The sequence below is a fragment of the Anser anser genome, assembly GCF_964211835.1.
Source record: "Anser anser genome assembly, chromosome: 3".
In the NCBI taxonomy this organism is placed as follows: domain Eukaryota; kingdom Metazoa; phylum Chordata; class Aves; order Anseriformes; family Anatidae; genus Anser; species Anser anser.
This window is the reverse complement of record NC_139722.1, coordinates 26431776-26448566: the sequence shown is the minus strand read 5'-3', so window position 1 is coordinate 26448566 and position 16791 is coordinate 26431776. Positions and strand designations below refer to the sequence as shown.

Below are 16791 nucleotides of genomic sequence, written 5' to 3'. Positions count from 1 at the left end.
TCATGGGTTGAGACAAAGTTCACTAGGTAAAGCAAAAGCTGTGCACACAAGCAAAGCAAACCAAGGAGTTCATTCGCTACTTCCATCAGCAGGCAGGTGTTGAGCCACTTCCAGGAGAGCAGGGCCTATCACGTCATAGTTCCTTGGGAGGACAAATGTCATCACTCCAGACGTCCCTCTCTTTCTTTCCACCAGCTGTTATTGCTGAGCATGACACCACATGGTGTGGGACATCCCTCTGGCCAGCCTGGGCCAGCTGTCCTGGCTGTGTCCCCTCCCAGCTCCTCGTGCACCCCAGCCTCCTCGCTGGCAGGGCAGCACCAGGAGCTGAAAAGTCCTTGGCTTTGTGTGTGCACTGCTCTGCAACGACTAAAAGCATTGATGTGTTATCTCCACTATTTTCATCAGAAATCCAAAACACAGCTCTGTGCGAGCCTCTACGAAGAAAATTAACTCTATCCCAGACAAAACCATGACATTTTGCTAACAAAAATGAGTTCTTATGTTGACCAATCTCTGCAGACAAAGAGATATGGGAAAAAAAAAAGTATTCCTCTCTGCTGATTGCATGAAATACAATTGGCAGCTAAGGAACTGAATTCCAGAATATTTCGTAGTTGTTTCTGGTGATAATGTAAAAAACAGAAAATGGTATGGTTTTCAGATATGAAGTTGGATCCGTTTGATTTACGGAAACAATCTTGTTTTATCTAACAAAGTCAGCTGATTTTTTTTAATGGAATGTATTTATTGATATAGATTCTAATACAAACACTATTAAAATGGAAAAAAAATTTCCTGTGGAAGAGAAGAGTGGATGAGTTCACTAAAATATTTGTTTGATATGTGTTCTTTTTAGGCTGCAGAACTGCTCCGGCTGATTTAGTCTTTATCTTAGATGGCTCTTACAGTGTTGGCCCAGAAAACTTTGAAATAATCAAAAGATGGCTTGTCAATATTACAAGAAATTTTGACATAGGACCAAAGTTTATCCAAGTTGGAGTTGTCCAGTACAGTGATTACCCTGTACTTGAAATCCCCCTGGGAACACATGAATCCACTGAAAACCTCATCAGGGAAATGGAATCCATACACTACTTGGGAGGAAATACAAGAACAGGAAGAGCTATTCAATTTGCCTATGACCATCTTTTTGCAAAATCTTCAAGATTTTTAACAAAAATAGCTGTTGTTCTCACCGATGGAAAGTCCCAAGATGAAGTCAAAGATATAGCAGCAGAAGCAAGGAAAAATAAAATCACTCTGTTTGCAATTGGTGTTGGCTCAGAAATTGAAGAGGATGAACTTAAAGCTATTGCTAACAAGCCTTCATCAACTTATGTATTTTATGTTGAAGATTATATTGCAATATCCAGAATTAAAGAAGTTATAAAGCAGAAACTCTGTGAAGGTGAGTGATCATAAAATGTTTTAGAAGGTGTGCAGAATGGACTTCTGTACCCATTTTCCTTTAGTTCACAAGCAGAATTCATGATTAGTGTAGTCTAAGGCACTTGATAACCTATACTATGATCTTGCTTCATTTTGATATTGTTTGCCAAAATCCCTCCCAAAATGTTATTTTCTCCATTAAACAAAGAGATATACTTCAGAAAGATGCAGTATGTTAGCACAGTATGTGTTTAATTTCACTATGTGGGATTTTGCCCTAAGCACCAAATTTTTTGCATTGATAGAGTTTAGAAACCCTAAAATAGTTGAGCAATTCTCAGAGTGCTGAGACCACAGGGCTTACTTTATCCCTTTTCCTAGGTTCAGTTGATACTAATCTACAATTCAGCATTTCTTCTTGACAGTTGAGAGGATAGCCTATTATTACAAACAGGAGTTCTTCCTCTAGCATGTGTTGAAAAACCCAGAAGAGAGACTCTTGGCAAAAGTGCCTGGAATTGTAGCAAGCTGTTATGATCTTTTTAAAAAAGGATTTTATAAAAGAATTAGCCAAGACCAACATTGTAAAATAACTTTTCAGTTTTAGAATGCTAGCAGCGTTATTGCATTGAGTTTTCTGGTAACTTTGTAAAACAACGGCTTTCCTGAATATAAAAAAAAGCTTGCAAATGTCTTCTAAAATATATTACTCAGAAGGGCTGTATTATACAATGAGTATGCATCACTGCTATGTTGTACGTTTTATTACCAATAATTGATGGAAGTCGTATTTCAGTTGTACCGTATTTCTGCACTTAATAAGAGTGAAAAACAAGTTTTCATTTTTTCTCACTGAGGGTATTGACTTCCCTGAAAAAAATATGGTCATATTTATGTTGAAGTTAATAGTGTTTATTTCTTGATAAAATTATGAAAATCATAATAATTCCATGTGGCTGATGTAAAGTAAGGTAAAGTCTGTCAAAAAATTAAATCAGCTAAGTGCAGCTAAATTCTTTAATAAAACTTCATACAGGGACAAATTCCCCAAAATAAACACAATATTTTCTTTAAATAAACTTCAGAAAAAGTGACATATTTCATCGAGATGTATTTCCTGCTTTCAGGAGTAAGTTTAGGGACATGGTTTAGCAGTGGACTTATAAGTTAGGTGGATGGTTCGACTTGATGATTTTAAAGATCTTTTCCAACCTCAGTTATTCTATTATTTTATGTTTACTAATATCCTTTAAAATTCAAGTGAGACATTTGACTCAACTCTTACATGCAAAATACTGTTTCCTTTTACTTGTTTTAAGTGTTTTACTATTTTATTTCAAGTGCCCCTTTGCTTCCATGCCCTTACGTCACACTCTTCCCTCACATTAGCATTCAGAGATACCTCATGAGAATAGTGATCACTGCCAGCTTTGTTTCTAACTGCAATGTTTTTAACAGGTGAACTCAAAGACTAGTAAACTGGAAATTTTATATCTGAGTGGTAGATTATTTTATTTCTGTTGTTAAGATTTGATTCTGGGAGAGGAAGTATACCCCTTACTCCATAAGGGTAAAGCAGCAATGATTTGACTGTGATCAGCCACATGAAACTTCCTCAAAGTTAAATTCTGACTTAATCATCTGCGTTGTAATGTTTAAAAAAAATACTTGCCTTTACTCTTTGGAGTTTTTATGTTTGTTATTTAATGAACGTAGATACAAGAGCATAGGGGCAGTGTTTGTTTTTTGGAAAAAGAAGGCTAAAGGTTTGTGGCTTATGTAGCAAGTAGAGCTGATATGAATTGTCTTGCGGATGGAGGGCTGTTGTGCATCTTTTGGGAACTTCAGTGTTTGTTTTAGAGTAGGCAGTGTGAAAACAGCTGCTGAACATGTCTTCCAGAAAGATGAACAAGGAACTCCTGACAAAACTGAAAGATAAGCAGGAGGCGTACAGGAGGTGGAAGCAGGGGCAAGCCACTTGGGATGAATATGGAAATGTCTGTCAGAACGTGCAGAAATTCAACAAGGAAGGCCAACGCCAATTTGAAATTAAATCTGGCTAGGGATGTCAAGGACAGCAAGAAGGGCTTGTTCAAATACATCAGCAACAAAAGCAGGAAAATGTGGCTCCCCTAATGAATGGAGTAGGGACTCTGGCAACAGAGGATGCGGAGAAGGTAGAGGTGCTGAATGCCTTCTTTGCTTCAGTCTTTGCTGAGAAGGCCAGCCCTCAGGAATACCTAACCCAGGAGACCAGGGAGAGAAGGTCTGGATGAAGGAGGACTTTCCCTTGGTCGAGGAGGATCAGATTAGAGATCATTTAGGCAAGCCTGACATTCACAAATCCGTGGGCCTTGATGGGATGCATCCATGAGTGCTGAGAGAGCTGGTGGTATCATTGCTAGGTATCATTACTTGATCATCTTTGAAAGGTCGTGGCAATCAGGAGAGGTGCCTGAGGACTAGAAGAAAGCAAATGCCTCTACAGTCTTCAAAAAGGGCAAGAGGGAGGACACAGGGAAGTACATGCCAGTCAGCCTTACCTCAGTCCCTGGATGGAACAGATCATCCTGGAGGCCATCTCTAAACGTGTGGAAGACAAGAAGGTGATCAGGAGTAGTCAACATGGATTCACCAAAGGGAAATCATGCTTAACCAACCTGATTGCTATGGTGGAATAACTGACTGGATAGATGAAGGGAAAGCAGTGGATGTTGTTTGCCTGGACTTCAGCAAGGCTTTTGATCCTGTTTCGTGTTTTCCATGATCATGTTTCCCGTGATCTCACAGGCAAGCTCAGGAAGTGTGGGCTGGATGAGTGGAAAGTGAGGTGGATTGAGAACTGGATGAATGGCAGGACTGAGAGGGTGGTGTTTAGTGGCACAGAGTCTAGTTGGAGATCTGTAGCTATTGGTGTCCCCTGTAGGTCAATAGGTCCAGTATTATTTAACTAATTCGTCCATGACTTGGATGAAGGGATAGAGTGCCTCCTCACTGAGTTTGCTGGTGATACAAAACTGGAAGGACTGGCTGACACCCCAGGGTGCTCTGCTGCCATTCAGAAGGGTCTCGACAGGCTGGAGAGATGGGCAAAGAGGAACATCTTGAAATTCAACAAAAGCAAGTGCCAGGTCCCACACCTGGGGAGGAATAACCCCGCATATCACTAAAGGCTGGGCCTGACCTGCTGGAAAGTAGCTCTGTGGAGAAGGACCTGGAAGTCAGGGTGGACAACAAGTTGACCATGAGCCAGCAATGTACCATTGTAGCCAAGAAGGCCAATGGTATCCTGTGCTGCATTAGAAAGAGCACTGCCAGCAGGTTGAGGGAGGTGATCCTCCCTGTCTACTCAGGTGAGGCTTCACTGGGAGTACTGTGTCCAGTTCTGGGCTCCTCAGTACAGGACAAATGTGGAGCTCCTGGAGTGAGTCCAGTGAAGTGCTACTAAGATGATTAAGGGAGTGGAGCATCTCACATGAGGAAAGGTTGAGGGAGCTGGGTCTGTTCAGCCTGGAGAAGAGGAGGCTTGTGTTTTGAGATGAGTAAGAAGGAAAGTTGAGTTGGACATTGTATTTTTTTCCTTGTAGCATTCAGAAGGTAGACATTTTAGTTCCCTTAATGTAGGCAAGGAATTCTTCCTTGTTCTTGGATGATGTTCTTGAATGTTCTTGGAATTCTTCTTGTAGAACCAGACAAATAACTTGTAATATATTTTTAATTTGGGAGTCAGGTGACATTTTGCTTTGAGGAGGAAAAGAAAACCAAGGGGAATGTATGCAGCTTCTTGCTGCTGCCCCAAGTACTTGTGGCATGTCCCCTTAGTGTGAATTGTCCTTTCCCATGAACAGGGTAGCTTCTGACTGCCCTTAAGTTGACTAAAAAGAGAAGACATGCAGTGTTGCTCATATTATAAAGTGAAGCCAGTCTAGACCTTTGAACTGATAATTCCCTGGCACTGAAACATGACTTCTCCAGCCCACGGCTGGTCCAGAAGGAGTTGAGAGAACTCTCCACCCCTTCTTTGAAATGCGTTCCTAAGTTCTTTCCTTTCTATGAACGGATGCTTTTCTGAAGAAACAATGGAAAATGATGAAAACTTAAATAATTTAGCATAATTTTAATAAAATGAAACATTTGCTTTCTTTTAATTGATTTAGTTTAGTAAAAATACTGGCCTTAGCATTACATTTCACTTTGCTTTCTTGCACTTTTTTTTAAAACATTTTAGTCCACTGCCTAAGATTATTTTTGTGTAAAAAGAATTAAACAAAGATAACATCCAGCCAACTTTTGTTTCCACAGAAAGTATACCACACAATATTTCTGTAGTGAGAATAGCTTCAAGCAGATTCCAGTGTAAGAAAATAGATTGGTGAAATTTTGATTGAAAAATGAAAAAAATAGTTGTTAATAAAGAGGGATGCTGAATTAATCTAAACTGTTAGTGTACCATAGAAATTAACATCTGTAATTTTGTAGCATTCTGAAACCATGTATTTTTAGAAATTAAATCTAGTATTATTTTTAGTCAAATATTGTAATACCTTTTACTACAATTAGTTACAAATCAAAATAGAAATATGTAGTTGCAGTAAAATATGGCATCTCAGTATTCTCACTTTATGTCTCAGAGGATACTGCATGTCACTTCTCTCTTGTTATACTTAACTGGCGGTTCTCAGTTCTCCTTTATTTCTTGAAAGGCAGCTACAAAAGACATTAGGTAAGTGAGAGGGTATCTTTTGAAAGTTTTAAATCCTATTTTTATCTATATGTTCATTTATTACTTTGCAGAATCTGTTTGTCCAACAAGAATTCCAGTGGCAGCTCGAGATGAAAAAGGATTTGATATTCTTCTAGGACTAGGTGTGAAGAAAAAGGTTAAAAAGAGAATTCAAATACCAACTACTAATGCCAAAGCTTATGAAGTAACCTCCCGTGTTGACCTGTCAGAATTGACAAGGTATATACATTTATAGGTCTAAAATTTAAAAGATTTTGTTTGTTTGATTGTTTAAAGTGAGAGAGACTTGTTCTAAGATTTTGTTTTGGTTTAACCCGGTCGGCAGCTAAACACCACACAGCCGTTCGCTCACCCTTCCCCCTCCCTCTCTGGGATGGGGGAGAGAAACGGGAAAGTGAAGCCTGTGAGCTGAGATAAAGACAGTTTATTAAGACAGGAAAATAATAATAATAATAATAATAATAATGATAATGATAATAATACTACTACTAATAATGTGTATGAAACGGTGCACAATGCAATTGCTCACCACCCGCTGACCGATGCCCAGCCTATCCCCGAGCAGCCGGCCCCCCACCCCGGCCAGCCACCCCTATATATTGTTTAGCATGACGTCAGATGGTATGGAATACCCCTTTGGCCAGTTTGGGTCAGCTGTCCTGGGTCTGTCCCCTCCCAGCTCCTGCTGCACCCCCAGCCTGCTCGCTGGCAGGACAGAGTGAGAAGCTGGAAAGTCCTTGGCTTGGTGTAAACACTGCTCTGCAACAATTAAAACATCAGCATGTTATCAGCGCTCTTCTCATCCTAATCCAAAACATAGCACCCTACCAGCTACTAGGAGGAAAATTAACTCTGTCCTAACTGAAACCAGGACAGATTTATATTGAATGTTCAAACGTTGTCCTTTTTTTTCCACTTCCCCCTTATTTAGGAATGTGTTTCCAGAAGGTCTGCCTCCATCCTATGTGTTTGTTTCTACTCAAAGATTTAAAGTAAAAAAGACATGGGATTTGTGGAGAATTCTAAGCCTGGATAAGAGACCACAGATAGCAGTCACTATTAATGGAGAAGAGAAAACATTATCATTCACTACAACGAGTTTAATAAATGGCACACAGGTTATTACTTTTGCTGCACCTCGTGTAAAGGTAAGAAATAGGTAGGCATCATGTTGGAATACTCATTTAAATACACATTTTTCCTTTGCCCTTCATGTTTTTTAACAATGCACGATCTTATTCTTGGCTGCTTAGATGTTTAAAAATAGATGGTGAGTACTTCATCCATGTTTCCTGAGAGTCCACAGTGGTCATCAGTGCAAATGCTTTGTAGGTGCTTTCTACTCAGCAGTTTCCAGCAGGTAATTGTGAAAATCACAGAGAATGTTTTGCACGCAGCACTTTGACTAACATATGCTGGAAAGTATTTTCTGTGTTTGATGTAGAGGCTAGAAAATTGGAATAAGAATAGTCGATTTTTAGAGAGAGTGTTTGTTAAGTATCTAAATTCCCTTGAAAATGCGTAATGAAAGTTGCTATTTTCTTCTCCAGAAGAGCAGCATACAAAATAAGTTCCGCCTAGATTTGTCTAGTTCTCTGTTGAGTAAAAGTTCCTTTCAGCTGCTTATTTTTCTCACTAAATGGATTCTTCTCTTTGTGTAAACCATCTCCTAGTGTAATCTGAAGATTGCCTTTTCAGTCTTTTTCAATTTCCAGTGAAGCACTCAACTCTGTAAGAAAGATGATCTAAGTTCCTGTGAAAGACATTGAATGTCTCTGCATGTGTGTTTGTACCAGTATAGGAATACACAGCCTAGGGATTCCCATACCTGTCTCGGGGAGTGTTTATTAATTTGAGAGAGAGGGACACTTCAGCAAAAAAAGTGGGAAAGGTTTTACTGATGGAGCACTTAGTGGCCAAGGGGGTTCTAATTTTCTGGGAAGTGGCGGCCTGCATTTGAAACCTTCCTCCAAATGAGGCTGAGGCTGAAGGAGTTTGATATATAAGTACTCTGAGAAAGAAGGTCTACTTTCCAAGAGAAGGTCTTAACTACCAGGCTTTTGTTGGCAAGGAGTATTTTATTCTGTTATTAAATGGAGAATTTTGCTTTTTTCTTTCTAAATTTCCTCTGCCTTTTTATAACTATTTGTAGGTGAAATATATACATTTTAAAGAAGCAAAGTGTTACATTTGTTTTACTGGAAATTGCTGGAAATTTCATTTTTAAGTCAATCTGAAATATTTTAAGTGTTTTGGGGATCTACAAGGAAAAATAGATTTTATTCCTGCAGTCCCAGGTATCCATGAACTGCAAAGACAACTTTTTTTTATTTCTTCTGTTTTTCTCTATGCTTATATTTGCTATTATGGAGGACAATAATTTTATACCTTTTTTAGATCTGCACATCTCTAAACACACTATAAATATCACTGCATTATTAACAACCCTTTTTTAAATGATTATTTATCGTGTTACCGTGGAAAATGGAAATGTTTTATGTTGTGATTTGTTGTTTATTTTATTTCGTAATGAGAGCCGTTACAAGTAAAATCCGAATCTACAAATGAAAGTACAGTGGAAACAGAGATGCTGTCTAAGTGTGTATATGTTTTCAAGTACCAGTTTGTTTTTACCATGATTTAAGATCTGAAGTGTTTGAGATGTTATATCTGTTATACTGCTGGAAAAAAAGGTCTCTGATTTCATATTTATAAGAAATACGTTTCAGCATGTTCAGGGGCAGACTGAAAAAATCTATGTGAGTTAAAAATAATTCTGAAGCATAGACTTACTTATTAGCAAATATCATTTTCGCAATTATATTATTACTTGGCTACAACTGTTTTGCCTGTACAGTTATAATTTTTTTGTGTGTGACAAAACCAGGAACATTGATCATCTCAACCATTGACAGGTAGTTTCAGTGTTGAAAAGAAGTTTTATTGTAATGTAAATTAAAGACATTTTGTTTTAAACATTTCCTTTTTTTTTTTTTCACTTTTCTTAGACATTGTTTGATGAAGGCTGGCATCAAGTTCGTCTCTTAGTAACAGAAGACTTTGTAACTTTGTATATAGATGACCAAGAAATTGAAACAAAGCCATTACATCCCGTTTTAGGTATTTACATCAGTGGACTAACCCAAATAGGAAAGTATTCTGGAAAGGAGGAAACTGTACAGGTATGTTTATGTTAAAAACACAGTAATTTAAATATCAGGCTAATTTAGAAGTTCTGCTGTAGGTTAACATTTCATTGCTACTTTCTCTTTTCCTGAACGTACTCTTCTAATTTACTCTAGGTTGAAATATAATATATTAAATTTTAGTAGTTAAGAGGGAACATAAACTGTCATAAGGACCCAGCACAACTGGTGTATCCTGTGCGATGGGTACTTACTTGGTCTCACTGACTTCAGTGGGTGTTAGTTTTTGCCGAAGCACTGATTTGTTGCAGTGCAGTTGCTCAAATCTGGGGAACAGCATCCCAGAGCACGGGACATCCTCTGTGCTTGACGCTTGCGTGTAATTTCCAGTGCATGGGTTCTGTTGGCACAATAGAGAGAGAACACAATTTTGAGGAAGTTTCCTTCTCATTGAGCTGTCAAGAAAGTATGAAGCACGTCAACTCTAGATATGTTGTACTGCGAATATTTGGTGCACAAACTAGCACTGTTTAATTCTGCTGTGCTGGAAAAGAGCCTTGAAACTCCTGTACCGAGGCTCTCCTCCATTGTGAGGAATGTGTACTCCTCTTGCTTACAGCTGTATGGAGACACCAAAAAGCTGGTAACAACATCAGGCTATGTAGGTAAAGGATGTATGGAGCAGCGGTGAGGACTATAACATTGACAGTGTTCCAGATGTTTGCTAAATAGTTTCCTTATAACAATGTGGTAATAGCATTACAAATTAGACTGAGAATGAAAAAGCAATACTAAGAAATACTGAACTACCTAAGTAGGTGGGTTTTTTTAGTCATTTTGAAAGCTGTGCTTTTTTGTACTCTACTGTTTAATTTCATGATCCTTGCTACTCCTATTAAAACATATTAATGTGTTTTGCATCATCTTCATTAACTCTCTTCAGATATTGTTAATCATTGCTCTCAATTGTATGCATTTGTAGCCAGGCTTCATTTCTATTATTACCATATTCTAAAAATGTACGCAGAAACTTGGATGACATGCTGTGTGCATGACTCAGCATTTCTGGTGGAAATGTAGTTTGTATAATAAAATACTTCTTTGTGAAAAATAATGAATGCTTCTCACAGATTTCTGGTAGGACTTCAGGCACTTATGTCAAGGAAAGTAGAGATTTTGGAAGTGTAACCAATCATCTCATGTATTTTCCCTGTCAGCGTGGGATTATCCCGTTTTCATAGTTTTGTGCATTCTAGGATTTTAGTGTTGTTTGTTGTGCCTTGTTTTTTTCTCTTAAGTTGCTGCAGAAATGGGACTTCTATAGATTCCCAGTAATACAGTTTCTCAATTAAAGAATGTTACTAGCCAAACATGTTGTCTATAATAAAAATGAAAGCATTTTAGGAGTGTAGAACTGTATAAGATCCTCTCCTGACAATGGACTAGAAGAAAAGTGGAAAATCTTCCTCATTTCCAGCTGATTTCTAAAATCTAAAAAAGGTATTCTCAGTTTCTCAGACTGCAACACATTCTGTAAAGCATTAGTGGTCAACCTTTGCCAGAATATTTCTATTTAAACTGATTATAAATATTTTAATAAATCTGCATGCCAACTTTCCCTGAAAATGTATTGTGAAATCCTTTTTCCTTTGAATCCTTTTTCCTTTGAATCCTTTGAAATATTTTTGAAAAACAAAGTATGATAGAAGGTCCTTCAGAAACTCTTTGGTGATTTTTCATTCTCTTTCTTTTCTCTGATTTATAAGTTTTCTAGTGATGTTTTGCAAGACTTCTCAATTTAATTAAGGTCTTACTGGCCTACATGCTTTCCAGTACAGTGATGGTAAACTTGTGTACATACTTAAGTGTTGAAAATTGTAGCTAAGACATTTTAAATTTGAAAATCTATATTACTATGTATGGCATTGCCAGACTCGATATTCCGAGCTGTATTCCCCCTGCTAGTCAAATTCATGGTCTGTGATTTCTTGTAAGTGTAACAGGGTATTTTTCTCTCTGTGGTCATGGTAGGTTCATGACAGAAAAACTAACTTCAGAAATTTCATTCTTCTGTAGTATAGTAACAGAGCAGAATGGCACAAACTTTTGCTTTCCTGGTGCCAATGTTTCTATCAGCTGCTTTTTACAGTTTTGCATTACAAAGCTAAACTAAAACTAATTATTTCAAGTGTCATGGATGCTTTCTGATGCCTTGCCAAGATTTAGTAATCTTACATCTAGTAGAGACAGGACAGTGGAGAAAGATTGAACCAGCAGCATTGTTAAAGTAAAAAGGAAAATGTACGCTTTGCTTGTGCAGTTGTAACTGTTTCCAAATGGTGTTGGCAGCGGGTGTAATTCGTGCTGTGCATGTTTGGATTTATTGCCAAGGATTAAGGGTGGTGATTTCTATTACTTTAGAAAACAAAACCTTGGATTGATTATTTTTCTTTAAATAATTATGCTACAGAATTTTGAATTGGTTGCATGTATGAATCATTGTGAGAAGCCTGATGTTTCTACATCTTTAATTGATTTTTAACTATAGTAGACATACAGACTTCCCTGTTTCTATTGCTTTTTAATATTGTGTTCTTTTTTTAAAAACTGTGGATGATATAATTTAAGAAGGGTCTAGTTTAAACTAATGTCAAACTATTAACACTTTTCCTAAAAAAGTCTTTTTTATTCTGTTTTGAATTATAGTTTGATATACAAAAGCTGCGAATCTACTGTGACCCAGAGCAAAATAATCGAGAAACAGTCTGTGAGATCCCAGGATTTGTGAGTATGATAGATAAACTTTTGCAGACTGCTTGGCATTCTTACAAATCACTGTTTAATGCTGACTTAGTAGTGAATTCCTAAAATAAATAACATTACATTGATTCAGCTGGTGCAAACGAATGCTTGTTGCTTTTGCAGTATAAGGTGACCCAGAATTTGTCTGCCTTCACCCTTAGTTTTGCATGAACATATTTTAAAAGCTTTTCTTTTTTTTATTTTTTTAGTTTAGATATTTGATGGTGCAAATTTGACAGCAGTATAGAAGAATCTCAGAATCATCTGTTAGAAATTTAAGCCTTTAAACATTACAAATAAATAAAACAGCTAGGTTACAGCAGTGTAAAATACTTTAAATATTGCTTTTTAACTTATCTGGTATACTTCTATACTTGTTACTTGCCAGGTCATTTAATATCTGAAATTTCTATATGTACCCAACAAACCTATATTTTTAAATCACCTTTTCGTATCAGAAGTATCAATGCTGAAGTCTGATTTAAAAATCCCATTGACTGAAACGAAGTCAAGATTTCACAAAGTATGTTATGGATAAGACAAAAATAAAATACAGTTCAGGGTTTTAGGATTCTCGTACACAATTACAAAGCTTATGGGGGTTCTTTGATCCTTTCTTTGCCCTCTTACATAGAGTTAATTATACAGTGAAATGTAAAACACATGTAAACAAACTTGGAAATCATTCATGATACACAGTTGGGGCTAGATTTTCAAAAGCATTCAACTCACATCTCAAAAGAGATTGGTTTATATTTACAGTTTCTTTCAAAATGTCATCCTTTGTTTGGTGTCTAAGATAATCAGAAACCAGTGTGTTAGTCTGCAAAAACATATTCGGCATGTTTTGATTTGGTATATTAGGACTTAGGACCATCTTGCCAATTTGACAACAGTGCCCATGAATCTTCAACATCCAGATATTTCATTTTTTGCCAAACTTGCATAGACCCTGTTTGGCTCCTGTTTAATTAGGGCCAGTATTTCTATTATAATCAGCACTCAATATGAGTCTTATTTAAAACTCACACATTTAATTTAAGCAACAAGTAGGTGTCTGGATTATTAGCTGTTCTGAAATCTGACTGTCTGTGTAGGAAACTAATGGGTTCAGGAATGCTATTGTAAAGTTAGCTTTAAATCTGTTGTAAACTTGATATTTAGCTATTTACCTGTAACATATCTTCTTGCTCTTTGCAATGAGTAGGTAGGATATGAAAAATGAACAAATGAAAAAAAAAATGTGGCTAAAGAAAGCAAACGCTAAAAACTCCATCATATTTTGCATTCTCTACAACTTGGCAAGAAGTCTGAGCAAAGAGATCACATTTTGCCAGTTTAGTTTCACTTACTGTTGTTGTAAATTAAATTTGGGCTTCACTCATGAAATTCTGGACTCCTTCAGGAAATAAAAATGTTGGATGATCTCCAAGGAGGTAATGAAAGTTGGAGGCATATGTGGTTTGTGGTTGTACTCCATCATAGTGTGGTTGTGTCAGAGCTCCTGAACTAAGCAGGGGCTGTATGTACTAATTATAGCCTAAATTCCCTGAGACGACTGGCTGCATCGTAATTTTAAGCTCCCACTATGATCACTGGGGAAAGACAACTTTCTCTAGACTTTGCCAGAGATGAAAATTGAATACAGAGGAAGCCACCTCTCTCCACGGATTGTGTGTAAAGTCTGTGGTGACAATGTGCATCATAAAACTCCTGCACGTAGTGCAGGTAATGGTGGCTACTAAATTATTAATAAGTCAATTACGTGTTTGATGTGCTGAAATATTTGGGGATGGTTTGTTCTATGATACTATGTACTATGTTCTATGTACTATGATACTGCAGATCCATGCAGTCACACAGGAAAGCAAGTGACAGAAAGCCAGCCTTGCCTCTGTGCTGCTACATATTTTCCCAGATGCTGGATTCAGGCAGAAATCAGAGATTTTAGAAATGTTTTGGTACATTCTTGGACATCAATGAATAAGTAGAGGATTTTTTTTTAAATGAGAATTTGGTCCTGGCAAAAGTTGTGAGCCAAATCTAAACATTCAGTGTATAAATATTTACATGGTCCAGTTTTACTTTAAGCTTTGTCATTGCCTTTGAAAAACTGCTACTGGCAGCTCCTTTTGAAAGACCCATAAATGATACTAAAATTCATATATGTTGATAGCAGCTGTACACACACCTGAGAAAGTCTGAAATTTTGAACTGTAGTTGCTTGGTATTTACAGCCCCAAATTTATGATTGGTTTTGGTAATGTTTACAAATGAATTCATTTTGTTTATTGCAAATATTGCTTTATTCTTAAACTGTGTTTCTTCTTGTTTCAGAATGGAGAGGTAGGCTCAATCCTAAACTGCTCAAACTCAGTTTAAGGTAGTATATGACTTTATATAATTTACTATACTAGGGAATATACTCTTTGTTTTGAAAAATGGACAGAGGTTTGCTAAGCTTAAAAATGCTGGATTTCCATTAATTGAGCTCTCAATGGCAAATTCAAAATCAGTTTTCTGTAGAAGCCCACGTTTATTAGAATAAATGGCCTGATTTTTTTCCCAGTTCAATCGAATTGCTCTTATTTGCAGGGCTGGATGCCGTTGCAAAGTGAATGGTCAGGTTCCTGGATCATGCGAATGGGAGCTCCCTGAAGGGGAGCTGGTTTGAAGGCTTAGTATGATAGTTCCCCTAGCCACCCTGGTTACACCACTCCTGCTTGGTACCATTATGAAGGAAATGTGAATTTGCATTTTAAACAGTCATTTGACCCTAAGAGAGAATTCTATTCAGAGACCATTTTAAAAAGTCTTCATTACTGTAGAAAATCTGAAAAAAGATGTTATAGAATGTGTGTTAGATAATAAATATAAAATCTGTTCTTTCATAGCTTGGATTCCCATATTTATGCCTTTCCACATCTCTAAGAACTAGGTCAAAGAGAATTCACTGAATCTAACCTGAATCTCATCTTATAAATTGAGTACAGATGCACCTAAATTTTGGGTGCCTGGTCAAATGAATTTGATCTAGTAACTCTCCCTTTGCCTGCCTTAGTAAAACACTGGGGTTTCATGTGAACTCAGTGGTGGGAAGTAGATACCTCAAATGATCTGTCAAGGTTTAGTGTTTACTGCTGTTTGTATAGGGAGTGTGGTCTGAAGGAGTTCACTGAACTCTCCTTACTAGATGATAGACACCGGTGGGGTTACTGGTCGTAATTAGTGGCAGCAGACAGACCTCACCTCTCCTCAAGTACCTTAATGGCTGGGGCATGTGCCCATGAGGTGGGAGACATGGGCTTTATGCTCTTTTCAGGCTTGTTACACGATAACATGCAGTCAGTTATTGTCACTATGCTCTACATATTGTTTATTAATTATTTTTAAAAACTTTTATTAAATAGTTACATTTAATAATTGTTCACACTTCAAATGATGGTTATTGGTTAGTTGAGGAGAACAGATTTGCATGTTGCTAGATTGAAAATTACCAAGCTATTTGACAAAAGATTTGTGGAGGAGCAAATAGAGTTTCAGGTACCAACTCAGTATTAGTACTTACTTTCCTATTTATTTTTCTTCTCTGTTAAATGGTGAATTCATGCATGCAAAGTAGTTGTAAGGCAGTGTTCAGGTGAGCAAAAGTTCCAGATGAACAAAGGAGTGAAAGCTAGGACCTATGCAACCTAAGGAAAATCAGCCTCATATAATGTTATGATACGTTTGTTCAATGCTTTTGCCATGTGTTTTGATGGTTGGTTTCACTCTTGGTAGTGCATGAATGGCCCTAGTGATGTAGGCTCCACGCCTGCCCCCTGTGTATGCCCTCCAGGGAAACAAGGACCTCCAGGCCCCAAAGTAAGTTTCCATTCTTTCTTCTTGAGTATGCACTACTTTATTTTATTTCTTGAAGTTTTACGTTGATCATCCATGGTCAAGCAGGTTAAAAAAGTAGGGGACTAGTTCTGCTAGTTCTGGTTTCCACTGGATGAATATAATGATTAGGATCCACAGGGCCAGGTTTGGGTGCCATAGCTCCTGATAACACAAATATGTCTTCTACTTTCGAAGAAAATGCTTGTGAATTGTGTTTTCTTGCCAATCTTCAGCATTGGCAAGAAATCTTGCACTTGATCAGTTTCATGATCTTGCACTGTCAATTGTTTGAGAATGAAATGGTTTGCTAATAGGATAGTCTTTAATGGAGAATTTTCTTCTTTCTTTAAGAATAGACTAAATGCTTACTGGGAGAGTAAGGAGAGTTCCACCTTAGTTGTTCTGATTTTTATGACCTCTCATCAGTATTGGTGAAGAATTAAAATGCAAAATAGACTTGGGTCTCAGATGCCTAATGTCTCAGATCACTAGTATTTTGCTGTAGTACCTTCCCCAATAACTGTGCTAAATAGTGCTGTTCCCAGTTACTAGCTTTCCTTAAAGGGTAGACCAGAAGTCCCTGAAATGCATATCTTTCATTAAGCAAATGATTGAAAGAAAATACTCTCATCACGTAAGGGTTAACAGTCTGTTGCAGCTACCTCCAGTTAAAGGGCATTTTCCTATAATGACAAAGGTTTCTGATCAGGGAATCTATGTAGAATCTAGTTTCTATCAGGGAAACTATGTGATGGAGATGATTATTTTTTAATGTAATAGAATTTTTGTGTTTTTTACCCTTTCCTTCTTCTTTAGCATATTAAA

At 37.3% G+C, this 16791-nt stretch overlaps 1 protein-coding gene across 1 annotated transcript in view; it reads left to right on the top strand.

The window, feature by feature from the left end:
• COL21A1 (collagen type XXI alpha 1 chain) overlaps positions 1-16791 on the top strand; it is a 130546-nt gene that overhangs the window by 46212 nt on the left and 67543 nt on the right. The window contains exons 3-9 of the mRNA XM_083828287.1: positions 860-1411; positions 6187-6355; positions 7068-7284; positions 9145-9318; positions 11989-12066; positions 14422-14430; positions 15865-15948. Of these exons, the coding sequence (XP_083684413.1) occupies positions 860-1411; positions 6187-6355; positions 7068-7284; positions 9145-9318; positions 11989-12066; positions 14422-14430; positions 15865-15948 (1283 nt within the window). The remainder of the gene's footprint in view (positions 1-859; positions 1412-6186; positions 6356-7067; positions 7285-9144; positions 9319-11988; positions 12067-14421; positions 14431-15864; positions 15949-16791) is intronic.